Source organism: Hippoglossus hippoglossus, chromosome 1 (genome assembly GCF_009819705.1).
Source record: "Hippoglossus hippoglossus isolate fHipHip1 chromosome 1, fHipHip1.pri, whole genome shotgun sequence".
Taxonomy (NCBI): Eukaryota; Metazoa; Chordata; class Actinopteri; order Pleuronectiformes; family Pleuronectidae; genus Hippoglossus; species Hippoglossus hippoglossus.
In genome coordinates this window covers 2,750,177-2,774,142 of record NC_047151.1, presented here as the reverse complement: position 1 = coordinate 2,774,142, position 23,966 = coordinate 2,750,177, and the positions used below count along the sequence as shown (strand labels likewise).

The 23,966-nt window shown below is 41.6% G+C and overlaps 1 protein-coding gene and 1 long non-coding RNA gene across 3 annotated transcripts in view; one reads left to right on the top strand and one right to left on the bottom strand.

The window, feature by feature from the left end:
- The window catches only part of LOC117765287, a 175,147-nt gene that overhangs the window by 40,593 nt on the left and 110,588 nt on the right, over window positions 1-23,966 (bottom strand). The window lies entirely within an intron of this gene.
- The window catches only part of sorcs3 (sortilin related VPS10 domain containing receptor 3), a 207,701-nt gene continuing 202,515 nt past the window's right edge, over window positions 18,781-23,966 (top strand). For both annotated transcript variants that reach the window (XM_034591721.1, XM_034591710.1), the window contains exon 1: window positions 18,781-19,684. In XM_034591721.1, coding sequence (XP_034447612.1) covers window positions 19,013-19,684 — 672 coding nt within the window. In that variant the 5' untranslated portion in view covers window positions 18,781-19,012. The remainder of the gene's footprint in view (window positions 19,685-23,966) is intronic.

The window sequence follows — 23,966 nt, the reverse complement described above, 5'->3', positions numbered from 1 at the left end:
CATTTCCACCACAGTGAAGTCCCTGCTATGCATTCTCACAGTGTTGTTGTCAAAGACCAATCTGAAATGTGAGGGAAAATTGAAAGGAAAGTTGTGCAAACTGGTTTATATGTTGTCCAAATGAGAAGAAATGTACAACTTCCCCCACAAAATCAAACATTTTAGTGCTGAATGGACAACGCCAGCGATGGAACTGCACCCACTATGGTGTGAATAGATAAAGGTAGCTCCTGTGAGTTGGATATACATTACGAACAGTGTCACTGTGAAGTGCCCTGCTGCAAACGACCAAGTAAACTAAATTAAAGTCAGATCAGAGGTACATCCAAGGTAGTTAATTACACAAGCTGCCTGAGGAAGGTGAGGCAGATGGGGCCATGCCAAATCTTCTGTGCTGCTTGACACCTACCGTCTTACCACGATAATTAGCAAGCTCTGCTTAGTGACACGGAGAGAGCGGAGCGGAGACAGTGTTGTGTAAGACCAGGGGGATGCTGGAGCAACAGAAACGGAACATTTGTTCAAAGGGCTTGTGCTCGTGTCGCAGTTTGTCGCTGCAGATTGTGCGTAAAGTGCTAGAAGATGAACAATCGCTCATTGCACTTTCACACACTATGAATGCAACAGTCAAACGGAGGTTTTTGGATGGGGTGACTTTGTCACAGTAGCAGCCTGTCACAGATTTGGCGTGTGCGGTTCGCAGAAGCTTACAAAACTGGGAAAACATTAGGTTAGATTGACATTAATGTCTCATCCTCCTCTCAGAATCTGTGATCAGGTAGAATTTCAGAACTGTGGTAGGATGCATAATTGGTGAGAGTATGCAGTGACAATATCATTCACTTACTCCTCCAACTTTTGTGTCAGCAGTGAGTAGTTATTAATGTCTAGACATTTTTTCCTTGTATATCTTTTTTGCAAATCTGTCAAAGCAAAAAATACTCAGGTATGTAATGATTTTGCAGTCAATGAAACAGGAAATTGTCTTTGATCAACCTGTGATGGTAAAAATGTTTCCCCCCCTGGCTGCACACGTCATGTTTTTGAGTTAGAGTACAGGAGGAACACGTTAGCATGCAGGATGATTTCTGTCTGTAGAGTACAACAGTGAAATGAGGCCATTGCTCATGTAAAAAGTCTATCAACCAAACTACACCAGAGAATGTCATCCGACGGTATTACAGTCTTGTTTACCTCAGATCTGTCGTCAGATGTTGATGTTCATACGACTGAAAGGTCCATGGCTGGTTTTCCAATATAAAAGACTTTTTCCTTGTCTGTGTGGTCTCAGTCATTTGTAGTCGTCAAGGTTAAAACAGTTCTTGTAGAGCTCCTGGTAATCAGCTCTTAACCTTGTGTGGAGTGCAGCAATAATGTTAAAACGTTTCGTCACTCACACTCGAACAAGGTTCACTGTTTAAAGTACGATTGCATGTGCATCTATTCATGTGGTGTATTTGATACATTATCTCGGTGGATTGGCATCAGTAGGCAAAACGTGCAAACATCCAATCTTAAGCATGAGGATCAATGAACATTTGTTTGAATTTCACATTTCTTAACAAGTTTAAAGATTGTTTGTCAACATTTCTATGACATGACATGATGACATTTATAATAAAAGCAACTAGCTCTAATCAAATGTGGGCAGGTTCATTGTTAAATTGGAAGACTTGGTCCGGTATGTACCTGATGAAGCTATTTGTTTAAATGTCCTTTAAGTGTAGACAATGTGTGGGTTTTCTATCTGCTCTGCGTATGCACTCGTCCCAAAGAAAATTAATATGAGACAGACATTTTTAATGAACTTTATCTTGTGAGGCTTTCAAATGAAACTATGTCTACTCATGACTCTTCACTGTTTGCATTTGTCCACCACGTGTGACCAGTTAAACCAATGTAACCATTGCTAATGTAACTGCTCAACACTATTTACCAATGACTGTATACAGTATAAAGATGGAAGACACATCTCAGCTTCCTTTCACTCAGCAAAAATGAAGCCAAAATAACCTGGATACAGGTGCTGCCATCTTGCACTGGTAATGTCATGTGTAGCCATTTGGAGTCTGTGCAGGAGAGACAGTTTTATGCTGCTACTGATACACCCTCTCGACCAATGGTGAGTCAGTCTCAGCCTCCAATCACAACGTTTAAGCCTGTTTTTAAAGCATCAAAAGACTAATTAAACCCAAACACAAACACTTTAACATGTATCAGTGGGATAAGAACTACTTAAAATGACAGAAATCCCCATTGAAGTGTCATCCATGTCCCATTCACTAACATGGAGGAGGCATGGTTTATAATAACTCCTCAATTCATTTGTCATTGCTGCACCCTTTATCTGTATCAGACATTTTTTTAATGTATAAATACTTTAATCATTGACATCCTCTTCCATTGTGTTAGAAACTGTTTCTCCTAATCAATGTTGTAAATATTGTTATTTTGTTGATGTTCGGAGTCGACAACATATGGCAGTGGAGTCTCTGACATCTCACCCTGTACGGCTCTTTAATAGCTTGTTGGAGGCACAGTTGTGTTCATATTTATACATTTATTTGAATAGTAGGAGCCGATTCTGGGGATGGCCTTTTTTTTTCTTGCATTTTTCCTTCTTCGGTTGCTCATCTCAAACCTGTATTTTCTCAATGATCAGCCTCACTTACGCATTACTCTGTACATGTAGCCTAATGCCCAAACAGGATGCATTGCACACACACACACACACACACACACACACACACACACACACAGAGGCTGGTCTTAAGAACCTCCATTAACCAAATGGTTTGCAGCCATCCTCAAATGGGGGGGTGGAGATGTCTTTTACATTAAGTGGCCTGTGAAAAGTATTTGGTGATAAGAAAAAAATGGAAATTCCCACTCTGTGTCTCATCAGCCCAGCTTTGATTGCGGCTTTAATCTCCCTCTTAGTCTCAGGCCTCCAGCTAGTCGAAACAGCTCCGAGCATTTAAACATGATCTTCTCACATCGAGTCAGGAGCGGCTCGGAGAAATGAACAAACACCGTCGGAGCAACTCAGGCAGAAACAAAAGAAAGGAGAAGTTGTAGTTGTCTTTGTTTTTCTGCTCTCTGAGCCACAACTCGTGTCTAACCTGCAGAAAAATACTGCCAAACACATCAATGGCAATGCTGGTCACAGGGTTGGTAGTGGATGGGGGTCTGTTTCCTCTTATTTTGGCACCTTTCTCTTTTGTCTTCCCCTTCCTCTCCCCTCCCAACCCATCCTTTTTTTTCTCTCTCTGTTCTTGAGACAAGAGAAGGAAGCCTGGAAAGGTGCACCATGTCGCCGTTGCTCGCTGAAGCAGCCACTATCAGGTGCTTTCCACTTCACAACAGCATTACACATCAATTATTCAGAGGCCCTGAAATAAAGCAGTTTGCCTCTTCTGTCTCCTAAGGAGGAAAGAGAGAATTGCAAATGAAAAGGCACAGAAGCGGTGACGATTCCAGTGCTTGTGCAATTAAAAACATCACTTTTAAAAAGATTCAAATGAGGTGGGAAAAGTCAGAGACTCAGTGAGTATAGTCTCCTTGCTTTTTCAGAAGTTGAGATGGAAGAAGGGGATTATTCCTATTCAATGTTGTACTTATGTTGTGTTCATGTGTCTCTAAATTAATAATTTCCTTCTTATTAATGCATCAGCCGGTGTTAAGGACACTATACTGAGCACTATGAGTACCATAGCCAATCTATAACGATAATACAGAAATGCTGATAGAGTTTGAAACAGTGGGAGATAGTTTGCTTTCTTGCTCTGTTATATTTTATCATCCAACTGTTGATGTTCCGTGCTCTGTTGGATTGAGATCTGCTGACCATGGAGACCATTGGAGGACGAGGAACTCATTGTCATGTTTGTGGAACCAGTTTGAGATGCGTTTTCCTGCTGGAAGTATAGCCATCAGAAAATATGTGGTCTGTGGCTATATTGGGATGCACATGGTCGGCAACAACACGCAGGTGGGCTGTGGCAGCCTAGAGCCGCTGACACAAGAGGGAGATGGATCCATGAATTCATGCTGTTTTGCTAGCAGACCAGTCAACTATCTGTATCTGTCCTGGCAGCTCAAATCACTGTGACCTGTGACCGCTGTGACCACTCTCCTCTGACCCAGAACTGCCGCTCACTAAATGTTTGTTGTTTTTCGTGTCATTCTGTCTAGAGAATGTTGTGAGTGAAAATCCCAGGAGAACAACATTTTCTGAGATTCTCAAAGCGGCCAGTCTGGCACAGATTGTTTTCAGCAACAACTGACAATATATCCCAGTTTATATGCCATGAGCTGTCACCACATGATTTTGTGATTAGATATTGGTATAAGCAAGCATGTATGGACCCTTTGTGTATTTTCCAACCTCACAACCCTTTACTAACTGTAATACACTACATATTATGTGAATGAGTTATTTTTAGTGGGTTATCGGTTTACTTAAAGAAGCATTTAGGACCAAGTTGAAAACATAGCATTGGCATGTCACCTTATTGGCCATTTCTAATGGCTAACACCATTGCAAACAGTTTTTCTATTTATCCAACTAAGGGAAGAAATCTACTGTGGACTATGGGTTTGTGACCATATATTCACGGTCACTCTCGTTTTAGCTCTGTCTTGGTCTCCGTCAGCTTCTAAAGGGAATATATGGCTGTTAAGCTGCTGTTTAACAGCTTGTTGCTAACTCTGTGTGTCAACTGTTCGGTGCAGAGTAAGGAATATAAAAGTGTGTTTAGCTGATCTGACCTTTTTTGCTGAAAACAGCTGCCTGCTGCCTGGTAATAGTAATAATAGCTTTATTTGTATAGCTCTAATCCAAACAAGGTTTCAAAGTGCTTTACAAAATCCATGGCAAAAAAATGAATGAATACAAATAAAAGGTATTCAATTCAGTTCAATTTTAAGCACCAAATCATAACATATTAAGGTTAAGTTCCACAATGAGCAGCACTTTGGCGACTGTGGAGAGAAAAACTGAACCTCAGTTTGCTCGTATGAAAACTAAATCCAACCCTAAAATCAACCATAGATTTGAGGGAAACTGCAGAGTTGGGTGATGATAATAAGAATTCCCCACTATTGATAATAATAATGGATGTGTCAAATTTACAGTGTATGTGCTTATTATTAACCGTTTACAGAAGTAAATTATATTGGCAAAGCAAAGCATAAGCGATGGCGCTCCTCAGATCTAATTTTCCTGTGGAGTCCTGTAAAGGTTTGGGCCAGCCCTGTTATAGATCACAACATAACATAATTATTCTATTTATTAATAATATGGGAGTGTGACAGTGGCAGTCACTAGCTTAGTGTGCCAGCAGAACAACAAAGCTGCAGAACTAAACAGTTTTCTTTGCTCTTTTTCTTGATCTGTCCACAATTTACTTAACTCCCAGGAATCAATATTATAGAACAGCTTTTCTCACTACAAACAACTGAGGATATCCACACTTTTTTCCTCTCTTAAAGAAACATTTGTGCTGTTGCAGATTTGCCTTGGGGGGATTTACAATATGCTGTATAAAGCATCTTGCATTTAAAATCCAAGTCAGCTGATATAGTGCTCAAAATCTTTACTAAGTTATCTTGTCATTTCATTTATCACAAGGAATTTCCTATTAAATCATGTGAAAACATCCTTTAGAAATTTAAAGGTCCATTGTGTAGGATTAAGGGGAATCTATTATTCTGATTCCATTAGTGTATTGTCACCTGAAACTGTGAATTATGTTTTTGTTATACATATGGGAATGGATCCTTTTCCATGGTGTCAGGCCATGTTCCTACAATACAAAAAAAAAAACACTGACTCTAGAGGGGGCCTCTCATGTTGTATCATAGCTTCTGTAGGTTCTCCTATTTCCAAGAGAAACTTCATAACCATTGTCACACTGCCAACACTGAAAAAAGAGTTGATAATGCCAAGCAGCAAAATATTTTCATATGGTCAAGAAGTCTGCAGTTCTGCCACTGTCCACTATGTAAATTGTTTTTTCTTCTCCTGTAACTGTTTCCCTTTTTGTTGTGCACCATGACTGGTAATTAACTGGCTCTCCGGTCTTTTCATGATGGGGCACCTGGGAAACACGAGAAACACGTTCAATAACTACCAGGTGCATAGCTCATAACAAAGATGAAAATATATTTGATCATGTATGAAGGATCAAAAAATTCACACAACCCCCAATGCTTGTTCTGTTTCCTCTTGTCCCTACAGCCCGTGGGGCAGCGTTCCTACATGCACCGAGATGCTGCAACAATACAATGTCAAATCCCAGAACACAAGCACAGGCTCATGAGCAAGAAAAAAAAGACCTGATAAAACTTTGAACAGAAAAAGCATGTATACCTGGGGAATTCGCACATGCTGTATATTTATATAGATATACAATATAGAGAAGTGTAGATACAGCCATATATACTATGCAATGTTTGTATCAAATAATGGTGAATAAGAGTAATAATATTCCGATGGGAACTGAATGTTAAAATAAAACTACATGATAATGAACAGGTTGAATTTCCCTTTTTGTTTTTTTTAAGTGTGAAGTGTTTAATTATTTTGGATTCTAATGTGTTTTCTCACCTTGTGTCCTCACTTTATCTGCACCCTGTCTACAGAGGCCGGACTTGGTATTATACAATAAAAAAATACGCAGCCATAAAATGGAATCTGGACACTACTTATCAGTAAAATCACAGACAGAAACGCTCTCTTCTACATCCATCTGATAAATATGTATTTGCATAGCATTGCTTAGCAAGCAGCTCCAGGATCAGCTGGCCCTGTTGCTGTTAAACGTGTCATGGTGCCAGGTCAGGCTGTGTTAGTATCTGCATTGTATCAGTATTTATAAGATATAAGAACAGACATATCTGAGTGGCTGTTCAATGTCATGTGATATAACACTTGGGTTGGTATCTTATCAGGAGCTGCAGACTTCATGCTATATGTGCAGATGCTCTGTGTATGATAAATATTTAACTTCTGTCACTGTGGAAACATCAAGCTCTTCTTCTTTTGCAACACAGTTATTTAGCTGAGTGAATTGTGGGATAGTTAACATCACAGGTACATTTGCCACAAAGATTGTTATAATTTGAATATGTATGGTGTAGATGTAGTGATGCGACTTAATACAAGTTAACTTAGCTGGCGATAGAGATTTAATAATATTTAAGTACGCGCTTTGTGTTTTCAGTCTTGCATTTAATATTTTTTCAGTCTTAGGAAAGCATTTTGAACTTGAAAATAAAATTAGCAGCTGCAGGCATTGTGCCATGTGTACATGGAATCTGACTGATCAACAGGTTTGCGTTTGGCAATTGTAAAATTACTGGTTGTGTTCAACTCATGTGATTGGACAAATTTGAACAGGAAGGAGTTGTCTCTCAGATTTTTAACTGATCGGATAATAAAGGAAGCAGGGATGTAAGCTAAGAGGTGTGGCACAGCAGGAATGATAAAGGAAGGAGTTGAGAGAATGATGAAAGTTGTCTTCCTCTTCAACAGTCGCTAAGGTCCATTAACATTATATTTTCCATCAATCCTCAAAGCTACTCTCCCTTCTAGTCCCAAATGATCTGAGGTCTGCTTCACCACATCAAGGCAAGCGATCTCATTTGCTCAAGGACACTTCAGTAAGGATCAAGCAAGTATTGCTGACAAATTGGTGCAAATCTGACTTGTCTGATTTCCTGATAGCACGCCGCCAGCTCTGTCACGACATACTTTTTATTTCCTTCATGCAATGTTAAAGTGTCGAACACATCACAGGACATGATTCTGAAAATGGTGGCTAACTCATAAAATTTATCACACACACAAAAAAGAGCTACGATAAAGTTCAAAGCTTTGCCCCCGAGTTCCCCGCTCAAGCACTGAAAACGTCCCTGAAGTATGGCTAAATAATGCATCCACAGAGAGAGAGACTGGTTACCTGAAATGCCCCACTCCGATTCAGCAAAGTTGGCGGCTCAGGAGATCCGCTGCCTACCGAGGACCCTGAGGTGTGAAGATGGATATGCTTATCCACTGATAGGGGAACAAACCTGCCACTGGCAAGTGCGGCTGTGACAGCGACAAGGCACTGACTCAGCCATTGGAAGATCCAGCAGCTGCCCGGACTGTCAGTCTCTATTTAGAATTAAAGCAGTAATCGATACAGCAACCATTCACCCTGCCCCACATGCTGTGTGTGACTAAACAGAGGGCTCCAGATCTACAGAGGCTGAATTTATGGTGTTGGAACAGCCCACTTAAAAACTTTTATGAAGTCCTCACATCCACACTCATTAACAGACTCACTGCAATGAGGCTTTGGTGCTGCAACAGTTAGTCACACAACACAATGCTGTGCTGGGGTACATTTATCACCTGTGCTCTCCTTGTAGAAAAATAATACAAAAGCAGTGCAGAGTAATTAGGCTGCCAGATGTGATAGTGCAAAGAAGTAATTAGTGCTTGTCTGATCAAGTGATAAGTGAACAAGGGAGAGATACAATGTGAAGTATTTAAGTGATCTTGGATAAGAAAAGCAGCTCTATGTCCGGGGCCTTTACTCCAATGTTCACTGATTAAAAGTGACACCGTGTTTATTTAAGAATGCTTATAAGTGCCTATAAATCCATATGTCCAGTGTTGAGTTCAGTTCAGTAAACACAGCCTGGAAAAAGCTAGTGACAGCGGATGGACTGAAACACTCCTTACCTTATTTGGCCGTCTCGGTTCTTTCAAAACGCTCTTCACTACGTCCAATTAGTAGACTTTATCAATCAGCTGGAGATGAAAGCAGCATTTGCATTCTGCGGAGCTGGTCTGAACAAGCATGCAGTGTGAAATGAAGGTCCACTTAACGATGTCGCCTCCGCTCACACACAGCGCAAACGTGTCCACAGCCAAATCACAATTGACCTTGTCTTTCACAGCAGCCATTTAGATATTCAGCTGTCGGTAAACCCAAGTATTGTTAATCACATTCATTAAAACTGTTTCCAAACACAACAAAACCCTCATTAATGTGAGTAGTAACCGTTGTATTTACCTACAGTTTAATTCAAAATGGCTGTCAAGGAAAAGGTCAATTGCTGGCTTTAAATGGTCCTTGTGGGCTCATGATGTGGGAAGTGATAAACACTGTAGCTGTGTTTCAGTTCAGGGGCCCAGTCCTTCGTAGGACCCCGTCTACACAGCTGCATCCTTTCATATGCTGGGAACGGATGGTTAATTGAAAGGACAGCTATTTTCTAACATGTGTACCGTTAGCTGTTCTGTTGAATATGCTACATTTAAAATCCATTCTTCTAATGGATTTGCCTTGCTTTTGGCTGCAAATACAGTTTGTCACAGAAGCGCAATGAATCATGGGTTATGTTGGGCTGGGTAGGATCCACCTGTGTGAGCCTCCGTCGCTCGGACGTGGAAGGACACATTTGTCAGCTCCATTTGGAGGGGCCTTTGAAATGGGACGGTCTAATCACACCGCTGAGTCTTCAAATGCAGCCTCCGATAGTGAGACACAGCGTGTGTGCTTCGTGCTCAAGAAGCCGCAGAGGCTAACAAGTTGTCAAGCTAGCGGTCTGGTAAGGTAATGCAGGAAATGCTAAGGTATAATGATAAAGGACAAAGATATCAATGTTTTCCTCAGACATGTTTTAAAATTGCAAAGAAAAAACTCTGAGTAGCTTATTACTACCTCTGAAGTCTGGGGTTTCAGAAATATCCGAGCTCTGATGTTTTGAATTCCACAAGAGGGGGGCGTTAGTGTGGATTCAGTGGGTTTGCGGACACCTGGACGACACCACATAAGCAGTATGGAGGCATGTTATGGGTTTTTTTCTGTTGGTTTTTTTTTACGTCTGAAGCTTTGGTCACCATTTCCTTCAATTGTATCGGATTCTGCTGCAACACTGTTTACCCCTGAAACTCCTAAAGTGTTTTGTGGACTCAAACACTTCACCCACCGCTCCTGGTGAGTAGATAATGAGTGAATTTTCATTTCTGGGTGAACTATCCCTTTAAGTGCTCCAAAACCAATAGATGAAAGAGAGTCACCTACTTTGAAGAGGTGGTTTATTTTGTGTGTCTTTCATTGTAAATAAGAAACACGTGATTAGTGCATCTTTGAAGTAAAAATACACCTCCTGACATAATAATGCATGGGAAACATCTAGATGCAAGCTGTTACATCTTTACTTCTAATGTAGCCTCTCAGTAATTCTAAGATTTGTTAGAATTCATTCGACGTTAAAGGGCATCAAACATTCTCAAGTCTGTACTATTACAGTTTATTACTGATTTTTAGAAGAAGCTTTTTGGACATCAATAAATAAAGTTAATGTCTCGTATGCAAAGGAAAATTAGGTCCCTAAAAGTGCTCGGAAATTGCTGCTCTATCTCTTCAATGCCTTGAAGTCAGCAGGAACCTTCAGTAGGTGTTTCTGACCAGTGTCCACTTACAGCCTTGATCTCTCCATCTCAACTTCAGTATCACACAGGAAATGAATCTGTCTCTCAGCTGTGGCTGATGTACACACAGAGGAACTTTCATTCACACATAGCTCTGACTGACATGACACATTATACCAGTAAACTTCATTAATCACCATCTACAGCTAATTAGAGGCTCATTCAGATATCCAATGTTACCAGATGTAGCGAAGTTGCCATGATTTATTTCCACATATTAACCAGCTCCATTGACTTTCCATTGAGTAGGGAACCAAATGGCTTTTTCACTCTGTCACTGAGCTCATTATTTGGTCCTCTTCATGGAACACCCTGGACAGTGAGTAGGGAGGAGTGAGTCATTTTTGGACACAACTACCATTGTCATGATCTGCGTTTTAGTTTGAAATTTGAAATGAGTCATATTTGCCAGTTATAATATTACTTCCTGTTTTAGTTTTGTCTCATTAGTTAATTAGTCCTCAGTGTATTTGTAGACTTGCGTTTCCCCTCTTCAGTGATGTTAGTTTACTGCGTGTGTCTTCCAAGCATTTTGCCTGCTTCCCTTTTTTTAATGTTTTTATCATATTTGTGATTTCTGCTCCTTCCCCTCTGGTTTTGTTTGCCTGTTTGGACTGCTCTCTCTGCTTTTTGACTCTTGTCTGTTCCAACACTCAGTAAGCCTTATCCTATTATGTTTAAATGAAATCATTGTTATTCACGGTATGAGCTCTGACAGAACATCTGCATTCGGGTCCTGCCCCCTGTGTCTGCTCGCACCTGTTGTGACAAGTGTGCTATAATTCATCCCACTGTATAACAGAGGCTAAGATCAAACTTTTTTGTGTGTTTAATTAAAGTATGTGTTCATCTCACTGTAGTCTTAGCAGAAAGAATGTAAAGGTCACCATGTAGAGGAAGCAAAAGTTGTGTGATTACTGACCATGAAACACAACATGATTGTAGTGGCCGTTTTACTTCGTTCCACATTACCAAAGGCCACTTATATTAAGCCTGCGGAGTGTCCAACATATATACCTTGCCTTGTTGTGAAAACCCAATGTCGACACGCTTCCAGGAGGCAGGTAAATCTTGAAAAGGGTTTATTTTCCAGTTCCAGCACAATTTACAGACACACCTTATATCGATCCTTTACCGAATTGGCGATGCTGTCTTTTCACGACGTCTTTTCACGACGTCTTTTCACGCTGTCATGATGTCACGATGTCACGTTTTCACGTTTTCACGGTGTCACGGTCAAAAACCTTATTTCGATCCTCAACTGTCGCAAACAACAAGCCTTAAACAGCACCCAAAACAGAATATAATTAAATACAGCAGACACACTGTACAAAATATATTTTAACTGTATACAAATTAAATTACAAACCTGGATAATTTAAGAACATATCAAACCAACATTAATATTTATCTACACACTCCGCAGGCTTAATATAAGTGGCCTTTGGTAATGTGGAACTAAGTAAAACGGCCACTACAATGTTAAACCTATGAAATGACGATATCTCATTGTCCAATCTGGTCTGTTGGCAGTAAATCGACCACAAAGCTGTGTACAAGGAAAGAAAAAGCTGTGATGATTCTCTTCATCCGCCACTGCTGAACTCTGTCCTCCACGCTTAATCCTTCCTGTATCTAATGACTCCCAGAGCAACTTAACTAATTAGATTTGTACAGCAGTGAATGAAGCCGGGCCTGTATACAAGCATATGTCAATCCGTGACCTACTATCAAAGGAAAAGGGCAATTACAGTTGCGTGTCCAAGGACTCTCTATCATAGCCTGACCTTTTGGCTTGATGTACCAAGAAACCCACGAGAGCCTCATCCAAATGTCACATGTTTCCTGACAGTGCCTGATTCCCCAGGCTTTGGTGTATTTCCTGTGACCCCTGTCTGTATTGATTCACTATGTGTGAACTCCTGCAAGGGAAACCCTACAATTAGTGCACGCAGACCCTATGTGTGTAAGTGATACAGAGGAAATGTGTCTCTCCTATAGAACACCCTGGATCATTTAAGTGTATAAATTAATTTGACCAATCACCTCATAATTGTCACATCAAATCTTGAATGGGTATTGTTATCAGTTCATGTATATGAGTTGCCATCCTGCTTTTTCAAGACAGTCGGATCTGGAAAACAAGTATTTGTTAAATTAAGCACTGTTCAGTGAAGTGTCGGGACAGAGGGTCCAGATGGAGAAGAGTCCCTCAAGCGCAGGTCCAGAACATCATAACATCATAACATCTTCATGTTTTATTGCAATTTGTATTGAAATGCAAACCACTGTCAAATCTAAGAAAGTATGATGTAATAATATTTAACAACATTTAATATCAGTTTTCACATTGAACTGGAGGGATTATAAAGAAGCTCTTTTCTCATGTCAAGTAAAACAATTAAAAAAACTTTGCAAAAAAATGTGCTTCTTAACATTTTTCACTTCACAGTCTCAACCAATTATCTAACAACTTCAACATATCTTAACTACTGAACAGCTTTAACACCTACCTTTCTCTTCCTTTGTTTTCATCTTATATGCCACCCCCACTTTTCTAGTTCAGTAAGAGAAGGATTTAAAGTATGGGCTTGAAGGGTATTTCACACTGCTGCTTCTGACAATCGCCACAGTCTCAGAACAAATCAGACATAGTGGTTTTGGTTGTGTTCGGAAGACTGAATATGTAAGAGTCTAGTTTTGATTAAAAACTGTTTTCATGGCTACTTTTCTCTTTTTTTCCTGATACGTCTCTCAAAGCCTCCAGCTCATCAGAATTCACAGATTTCAGTGGCATCACATGACATGATTTAGTTTCCTGGGCCACTAAACCTGTGCCATAAAGGCTAGAAAAACTCCAAAATAGAAACGCTCAAATTTTGAAATTTCCCAATGATTTAGAAGTTTGGGTTCGGATAAGATGGACAGAAGCCCCTGATCTAGAGGATCTGCTAAAACTTAGTGTGCAATAATAATGGTTAATATATCTCAATCGAGCAATCCTAAATTGTAAATAGCATAATAATGTTATGATAATGACGTCATTTATACTATGTGATTGGTCAATCAAAGACTTATTTGTTTGGGTCATTGGTTAATCTATATTGTCGATTGTGTCTCTAATCTTATTGGTGAATACAATTCCTCCCCTATATTACATAATGACTGACTATTTTCTTCATGGTGTAACTCATCATATGATATTATATGATGGAAAATAATTAATTAATTAATTAATATTGTCTAGTATTATTTGCCGGGATAGTCTTTTTGTTGAGCTTGAGCTCAGTTTTGACAAATCAGCTCCTAAATCCCATCATCTGGGGAGACTCTCCCACTCCCAAGCAGTTAAAGTCTTATTTTGTTAAATTGTTTTGCACTGTAGTGATGTGGTAGTTTAAAAACTGCCATACAAATCTTTATTTTTAGCAATCCAATGTAATGGTTTTCTAACAAACTGTCTCATACTGTCTTTTAGTTGTTCAGGCACACATGCCTGCAGTAGAAATCACAGTCTGTGACCCCACCTCAGTTCACCTTCAATTTTCTGTTTCTGTTTCAGTACAAATAACAAAGATAAATCTTAGATCCCTTTACAACAGAATCATGCATAGCAATGCTTTCATGATACTGTCTGGAAGTCTGCAGCTTGTGTACCTTACCTCTTATGTTGCAGACAAATTAATGACTATTTTTTTTTTTTAAACTCAGATTTTACATTCAAAACAAGAAATGCTTAAATAGGAACATTCGGTGTACAGAAGTTGATTGTCAGAACATTTGGTCTCATCAAAAAGCTGTGAAAACACCTACATACGGCAGATGGCTGTTTTTGCTCCTACCTTCAGCAGGCCTTAGGGAGCCTAACACATCAACCTTGTTCTGGATTCATCTGAAATATACCCTCTGCACACGCATGTTCTCTTTATGAGATAATGCCCGAAAATAAATCATCATTCTTCAAAGTTACTAAGCATCATTTACTCACCATAAAGGAGACTTCGATCTGCAACTCTTTGAACCTCAACATACTGAGTCATTGCTTTTCAAAGCACTTTGTTAACTGTGCTAGAAGCAGTACTGAAACATGTTTTGTAGCTCGGCTGAGAGAAGTGTCTGGGGGTCGTCATATGCATGTGGAGGCTTGAGCCCTTATGCAGCTGCTGCAGGTTTGATTCTGACCTGGCCCTTTGCTGCATGTCGTTCTCTGTCACGGCTCAGGCCGTTTCTCTTGTGTTTTTTCCTGTTCTCTATGTTCCCCTCCTCTTCTCCTCCTTCCCTGTGTGGGCATGTGAGTGTGTGTGTGTGTGTGTGTGTGTGTGTGTGTGTGTGTGTGTGTGTGTGTGTGTGTGTGTGTGTGTGTGTGTGTGTGTGTGTGTGTGAGTGTGTGGGCGCTGTCTCCACTCCTGGAACCTGGCGCGAGTTCCACACCTGGTCTCAGTCACCTATCAGCAGCGCTACAAGAACCTTTCTCTCCACTCATCAGCAGATTGTTCAGTCACCTCAGTGGTATACTCTCTCGGCCGCTCTGTGTAACTTTCAGAGAAAGTCTTTTCGTGTGCTTCTAGTGGATCTTACTAATGCTATTTTCCCTTGTGCCTCAGGATCGCCAGAGTCAACCCGCCTGCCTTTGCTCCAAGTCACAGAGTCACCTGCTCACCCTCAGCCAGCCACCAGCCTGTCATCTGCTTGCCACAGCTCAACATTAAAAGCTCTTATAATGCAGGGCCCAGATCCAAGGAAGTATTTAAAAAGTTAAGGTGCCAGACCAGCGTGACTAGGCTGGCCCATTTCAAAGGTTCCTAAAACATTTAAGTAGTACATGAAGTAAAGTAGCTAACACTGCTATGGTAAGGGTGAGACAAGCTGGGGGCAAAAGTCAGAAATCCTCCTCAGATGAGGCTATCTCATTTGGGTTCAGCCTTCGCGGACTTCTACTTAAGGCAGACATATCCAGGTGTTTTGATGACTAAGGGTATAAACAACTTGTGACTTAAACTCTGTTGTGACAGTCCAGCCTGTCCCAGTGGGATGCTTCGGGGGGGCCCCTACTTACTGAGCAGTGTCTGTTTTGGTCTCGGTCATGGTGAGATTTGTATTTTCCACTTCTTGGTGGTCTGGAGACCCCCTTTGCTCAGTGTCTCTACCAGAATGTTGGTGGCAGCTGGATGGTTTTAAAACAGCTATTAGACCTTCGTGTTGAGAAAAGAATATACAGAAAAAGAGAAAAATATTCAACAATAACAGCTTTTTAGGCTACAGTCCTGTCACAGTGTTTCTTTTTTACCAAGATTGTCGTATAAGGGTCTTTTGCTTCGTTTGAATAGAAACAATGAGTCATCCTCGTTTTTACACTCATTATCACCCACAAACTCTTACATCACATGAAGTTATTGCCATAAAGTTATACAGACTATGCGATTCACAGCTGAGGTTCTTTAGTTTTTATGTCATGGTGTAATATAATGTGAACGTTTTTACATGCATAGAATCACATTATGAATCTCTCAGCTGCAGGAGGGAAGGAGGGCAGGGTCAGTACAGATCAGCACCACTGGCTCCTGGCAGAATTAAATGTCCTGCTCACGGACACGTCCTGTTGAAGGGTGGTCTTCAAGCACCGGGCCACCCTCATTGTAAAGATAAACCCATATTGCATCGTGAAATATGTGAAATACCGTATGTCTGAAACATAAAATGTGCTCGGATCCTTTTTTGTGCAAAATACATCTTACTTGGATGTGGATAGATTTGAAAGATCTAATGTGATTGATTGTTAGAAGTGATTAATAATTTCCACTCCATTAGTAAGCCATGGTAATTGATGAATGGCAGCATCACAAGAGATCAGAAGTTTCATTCAGTTTCATTAAAATCTCATTACATGTCTGACTCTGAAATAACTCAGTCCTGGAATACAGTCCCTGTCTCTGTGTTGATCTGAGTTGCTTAGAGTTTGTCTTGGGTCACTGTTTGCTTTGACATGTCCCTTTCAGGGTCCAGAGGGTAGAGGACATGGCTGAGTTCAGGACAATGGTTCCCAACTGCTTTGGCTAATGACCTTTACATTCAAAGAACTGTAACATTGTGGGAAAATGTTAATTCCCTTTCATGAAAGATGAGACTAATGCAACTCTCATGTTTTTGAAAGAAATGTAACATTATTTTTCCATAGCTTTGCATGTGGCTGTAATCATTTGTTTGATTTATAAATAAGGCTAAGTGTAAAAACACGAGTGCAAAAGAGAAGTAATGCCCAGTACCTGTAGCTATATGCTAACTGGTTTCTGGCTGTAGCTTCAAATTTAGCATGTAGGATAACCTTCTCATCTCATTGCAAACCGAACCACTCGTTTTTCAAAACATAAAATATTAATCCTTTAAGATGAATCTGTCTCATGAACTCAAAAGTTCAACCAGAGTGTGATTATTAACCCTATCTAATCCTTAGATTGAATCATCGGACTACTATTCACAGGCCTAAAGAGCTAAAGTGATCAATAAAACAGAAGAAAATGAAATTGTAAAATAAAGAAATCTGCATAACATTTTTTTTTTAGGTTGTATATTTTGTTAATGACCCTTGGACATCATGTGACCTGACCTCCGGGATAGGAACAAACCACCATGGCCTTGTGGCTCTCACCTTTGAAATGAGCTGCTGTAAAGACTCCTTCTGTTCTGACAAACGGAGACTCTTTGGGTTAAATGTACATGTCTGCTATAAAGAACACATATGAACTATATAGAATCTGGTATATATGGCTGCTTTTATTCCCTCCTACTCATTTCTTTTCTACATGAGGCTGTGTGTGCTTGCTCTGCCGCTGCAGTTGGAAATCCACAAAACTCTCTTTTTTTCCACATTGATATGATCTGAAAAGTGTTGAAATTCAGGCCCATTCCCCTGAGTATTCCCTGATGGGTAATTTATGGCCAGTCAAGTTGATAGACAAGGACACAACATGTTAGATCGCTAATGAATAAGCCCCCTACATTTAAGCACACACACACACACGCACGCACACACACACACACACACACACACACACACACTCTCTCTCTCTCTATCTCCCTGAGTCTCACAAAAACACAAGCTTCCTGCTTTTATATCACCATTCCTTCCGCGCTCTGGGTCCTTGATGGGCAGAGCACAGTATTCCAGCGCTCCCTCCCTTCCTCCCTCCCTCCCTTCCTCCCTCCCTCCCTCTCATGTGCCTCTAGGCGCTGCCTTATTTCCCCCCTCAGGAATGGTGCAACTCCCTGCCAATTCCTCCCAATCCATCAGTGAGTGTTCTGCCCCCCTGGGTTTTCTTTCCCATATACCGTCACACTGACCCGGTCTCCGCCAGGAAGGAGCTGCTTCTGCTTCATTCTTCACATTACACTGAGCTTGGAATGAGGGGGAGAGACTGGCAGCCTGGATGTGGACACTTGCACCACAGCCACAGAAGCAACAAATATGATGCAAGTGACCACTGGAGGTTGCTGGGTTCTGTGTGGAGGAGCTGTGTATCTGTAAATACAAGATTATTAGGATTAGTTCGATGTCTGATTGGACATACATGGTTGCACTGCTCTTTGGTATGCTTATAGGGTATATAAGGTTTATAATACCTAAAATTATTGAATACATAATACGAAGAATGAATGAATACTATAATCAATAATAATAAAGTAATATAATATGCAAGATAACGTCATAACATAAAAAAAACTCTTAATTGGCCATGGCAGCATATTTTCATGAATTATTTCTCACATTACTCCATTGTATTTGTTATAACAATAATTCTGTTGGTACATGTTGGGGATTTTTTCCTTGAAAACACAGTGACTCGTTGTGGGTCTCGACCTTAAGTGCTTTGAGATCATTTCCGTTGTTATTTGGCGCTATACAAATAAAGTTGGATTCTTTTGAATTAGATTGTATTGACTTGTCAGGTCCATCTATGATTTCAGTGGCAGTTTGGTCAAACAGGTGGCCTATAAGTAGGCCTGTGTAAACCCCTGCGGACTCTTCCTCCTGCGGAGGTGCAACCAAATCCAACTTAAAGCCCAGTGTTTCGAACCCGCATGGAAAAAAAAAAGAGAATTTTTAAGTTTGGGATTTATGTGCCGTACATAAAGATGTAAACTTCTAACAGTGAGAACGGGAGAAGATCAGCACCACGGACAGCGTCTCTCTCTCTCTCTCTCTCTCTCTCTCTCTCTCTCTAACTCTCTCACTCTCACTCTCACACACACTCTCTCTCTCTCTCTCCGTCTCTCTCTCTCCCTCTCTTCCGGGCGCACACTCGGCAGCTGGCTGTGATGCAGCTCCTCCCTCCTGTGTGGTGGCTTTCCCGACCAAAGATCCTTGGACGTGAACAGTTTCGCTGAGGAGCACTTTTTCTCCCCTCCCAAACAACCAGACGGACAATCGAGGCGCCACTGATTCCAAATCGAACTGAGAGAAGGGAGTTTAGGTGTCGGATAAGGTCTCTAACGGTCCTTCACTCCCCAAAATCTCTGTCAGCGATGGAGACTTGGGCTGGCTTCTGCCCAGGATTGCACTTATCTCTAGGTATCTGGGTGATGATAGCCGCTCTTACCCTGCAAAATGCCAAAGCGGAGATAACTTGCGCATCTTGCCCGTCGCCAGTTCAACTTCACCTGGAGAAATTACAGACGGGAATGCGCACTGACCCGACAGAGGAGCCGAGCGACTTAGAGTTGAAGGAACTCGGGGTTTCCGGACAAAATGCTGGAGTGGACGACGACCATGAGACAGACATTTCTGTCGAGGATGTCCCCATGTTCCCCCAACATGTCAGTTTGGATGGAGTAAGAACAAAGGGAGAAACACCAGGGCATAGTGGAGAAAGTCATCGCGGCAGGGTTAATGACAGGGAGCCCGAGTTGGGTGAGGATGCTGCGCTCCGGAGAGCGAGGAGAAGCGGTCCTGAGTTTGCCGAGTTCAGTGAGAGCAGGTGGACCGGCCGGACCGGCGTGGACGCGGGCGCACCGGAGGATCGAGGCTCGTTGTTTGACGGACAGAAGCAGGGCAGGTCCGACTTCGGCTGGAACAGGAACGACGGGAGAGGAAATACCCGGCAGGATGAGCCCAAGATCACCAGCAGCACTTTCGCTCTGACGGGAGACTCTGCGCACAACCACGCGGTGGTTTACTGGTCAGGACAGAACAGCAGCGTGAGTAAACCTTGGCTTATCAGAATTGTTGCTCTGCGTGTTTGGCTGCTCTCCACGACTCCGCGTTCTACACGGACTCTTCCCCCGAGAGTGGGTTGTTTTCCCAGCAGCTGAGTGAACAAACTCCGTGACGCACGGAGCAGGGACTCTGCGCCGTGGCGTGCCGGCTGAGTTGTGGTTCACTGTTAACAGGTGCACTGGAAGCTACAGATGCGCACCGACGCGCTGCTCTGTGTAAATGTCAGACTTCGTGTGGCGTTTGTGAATCGTATTAGCGCGCCACCTGTGATCTCTCGTATTACGCACGAAATCCTCTCTCCCTGTTGGAGCATCTTTTGTCTCTTTATCCAAACCCGTGTCACTTTCCCGTGTCAGTGGAAGCTCCGTGTTCAATATTTAGTTAACCGTGATTTATGGTCTTGGTGTGAACGCTATTTATGATTTATTTGCAGCGATTTGGAGATGTGCTAATGCATGATTCATTCCTCCCCACTGATGCGAGGTTTTCATCCAAATTAATTGACTGGGGAAGGAGGGAGTCATAAAATATTGCTCAGTCTCTGATAAGCCCTTGACTTCTGTAGATTATGAATTTCTCCTCTGTCTGACTCCTCGTGCTTCCCTGGAATTTTTTGAGTTGGCTGAACCCAGCACCTTATTGACTTTTTAGGAGCTATTTCATCTTTAAACATCTTAGGTGGCCGCCACTGGTGTGTGATACTGTTATTATATTGCACATAAAAAGATGCATTACCACAGCCTTTCCAACGGGGTGTGCAGTGTTTGGAGGTTCAGTCTTTCCCCATCGGCATTATCATCAGAGAGGAGATGCCTCCCAGAAATAATCGTGCCAAATGACATGGACCCAGGGAAACGCTAGAGTAAACTGCAGAGATTGTGACAGCACTGACATAAAATATAAACTGAGGCAAAATATTTCCTTGAATGCTCGGTGCTCCATTTAAGACACGGTGAAAGTATACATAATTGAATAGGTTCTCTCTGTGGATAGAGTAGGGCAACATGCAGTTCTTTGAGTATCACAGCATCACTGCACAGGTCCAAGACAAGGGGAAACCTGCTGCTGAAACATCTGTAAATCTTTGCAACATCAGTAGCTCTCAGACACAGACCACATTCAGGCCCGTTCTGCTCGTGAATTGGATGGAAATCCTGCTCCTCTTACACAAAAGGGCCCTCATAGGAAGAGAATAATGAGACAAAATGAATCAAAGTCATTTACACAACCATGTAAGCTCACAGGGAGCCGCTGGGCTCTCTTTGTGGTTTCACAAGCTTAATTTGTTGTTGTGGCTGCTCCACTCGCTTTATTCCATTTGAAAAAAATGAATAAAAAAAATCCCACATATTCAGTCTTGTCTGAGCAGATTATGACATGGTGCATGAACTTGTTTTTTAACCTGCAGTGAAGACTGAGGCGCTGCGAGTGGAACATGCTTGTGTGTGCGTGCATGTGTGTGTAACTGCGTGAGTGTGCACTGGATGGAGAGGGTGAGTGGGGTATTGTGTGCCGCTGCCCCTCAGCTTTAAATCTTTAATAATTATCTTAACAACTGAGCCCTTTATTTCAAAGTCTTTTCTTCTTCCTCGGCAAAAATGAAGGAAATCAGGCATGGCCTCCAGATCGTCCTCCAGAGAGGAGATCTTCGACTTAATCTTCAGTTTGCCGTTGGTGCTTGTTGTTGTGATGAATGGGCTGGTAGGGCGAGAGGATTGAGGATGAAGTCTGCTAATTTAACTGCAGCAGTAGTTAAGTTAGAGTTAGAGTAAGTGGCTGGCTAACAGAATAACTAGCTGATTGGATGGATGACCATCTTGGCTCAGCTACCCGAATCGTATCTGCCTATTGTACACTTGTACATAAATAAGAACATTGCTTGTTTGGTTAGAGACTTACAAAAAACACATGAGACATGACCGATGTTACATTTGACCTATGTTATATTTGACTGCGTGTTGTAATTAATGACTGTTGCCTCTTATGAGGGGTTAACGTAGGCTGTGATGATCAGAAACTTTAATTATTTTTTTAAAATTAATAACGAGTCAAGAGAGTTCATTCTCCATGCTCTGCAGCCAGATGTTCCTTCCATCTGATGTCATCCAGATACTGTCACCTGATGGCCCCACACGTACTTTCAAAATAAAACATTTTCCTGTATTCATCCATAGTGGTCCTATGGTTGCTGGCTAAGGTTGGAGAACCTGGAAATGGCAATATACATTTTTTTTTTTTTTTACTTTAATTGAGGCAAAGAGCTGAGGTAAAACACTTGAGTTTGGACTGGAATTCACTGGATGGAGGTAGCCATGGTCAGTCAGGGTTGGTTAAGTTGTGCACTCAGCATAGGACAGGCATGCATTTTATGGTCCACCCTCTCAGCATCGCAGCAGATTTGTCACTGTTCGGCAATCTCGAGAGCTCTGGGACTTGATCGACAGTCAGTTGGCATAATTTTTTTTACAAGATGTAACAAGACCTTCCTATTGATAATGCAGTCTGATGTTTTGCCGTGCTTTTATAAAAGCTTTGAAATTAGGATGTCATTTTGCAAATGCTGTTGTTAGCAGCGAGAAACATGCAGCAGTTAAAGTTATTGTCATATTTTATCATTCTTGTAATTTAACCCTCTGTTTGTTTTTTTTACCATGACCACAATTTTACCTAAACCCTGAACATAAATCAGCTCCATGAACTTAACTCAGTTGTTCTTTTAGCTGTAATCATGATCAGTTCTTAACCTCCTGAACTTGGCCTTAGCCTCTGGTATCAAACAAGTTGTGGGTGTCATCCTGTCTTCTACACACAGTCTACATTGCTTTCTCCTAACTATAAGCACATTTCCCCAAACTTGACCATGTATTTCTTTTTTTAACAATTGCTGTGATCATTTACTGACATTAATCAATGCCTCTAGGCTATTGATAACATCTAATTTCCTTCCAGCAGTCTTCAGTTCTTTCTTTTCACTATGACCACATGTCTTTATTTCCTCAATTAGTCCTATCCTTAACCAAGTCATTTTAATTGACTTAAACTAAATGATGATCGTACATCAGAAAAGGCTCATATGAATCATTTTTATTTATGCGTTTCAAAAAAAGCAATGATGTGCAATATTGTTCAGAGGGTTACCAAGGAAACACTAACGTGTGACCTGCTTTGTCCTTTAGGCTGGAGGATTTGGAATATGACATTTTATTTTGGTGGAGAATGACTTATCTGGAGGGTCTGTCACACTGATTGGATGGATGGCCACGTGCCCTCTTTCACTGACCTTTCGCCAAGAAACTGAATTCCTGCTGAACCATTTCAGTTCATGTGGACCACATGCCTAAAATATAAATGTAAATTAATCTTGGTTGGCTTTCTGGTATGCATTTTGGTTGGCTGCCCTCAACATCAACCATAAATTCACAACCTCTTTGGTCTGGAGACTTTCTCTGTCTCATTTCAGCCAGATTGGTCGGCTGTGTCTTGTACTGCTACAACCTCCGGGAGGGCTTGCCGCTGCGGTGGGTTCCCTCGGGGGGAATGGTGTGTCCTTTGAGGCGTGTACACAAGGCTAATACACTCTCACTGTCTCCCTGTACCTGTCCAACTTGCTGTCTCTACCCCTGAAGCCAGCCCTACCTCTCTCTCTCTCTCTCTCTCTCTCTCTCTCTCTCTCTCTCTCTCTCTCTCTCTCTCTCTCTCTCTCTCTCTCTCTCCTTGTGTCTGTCTTTCTATGGGTCTCAATGTCCCTGCCCTAGGCTTATGCAGGTTATGTCGAAATCTTAACCTTAGATAGTAAATGGGAATGTAGAGTTAGCAATGTGTGGACTAACTGTGATTTATCATATTCATGGGCATAATTCCAGTGAAGCATCCCTACAGCAAAGTGATGTGTTCTTTCCTGAAGTATTTTTGAGGCTGTGGAACCCCTCCACCCTCACCAGTGATGAACTTAATGGCATTGTGACTGACAGCTGGAATACAAAATGAACAGCTTGAGCACTGCCTCTTTAAGTGTGATCTTGAAACATTCATCTGGTAAAGGGAACCTTGAGATATCCTCCCAACAGCGTAATGGCAATGAATATGCTCCTTTAAGAAGATTGTGACCATGAATATCGGCATATTTAGTCGATAGCACAGGGCAGCTTTCCGGCTGACCACCACATTTCCCCCCCTTGATGTTCTCTTCATGTACCATGGCACATCGCGCTGTCTTTGTAGTCCTCCATCCATTGGGTGGGGGCAAAATTAGCATAAGACTGT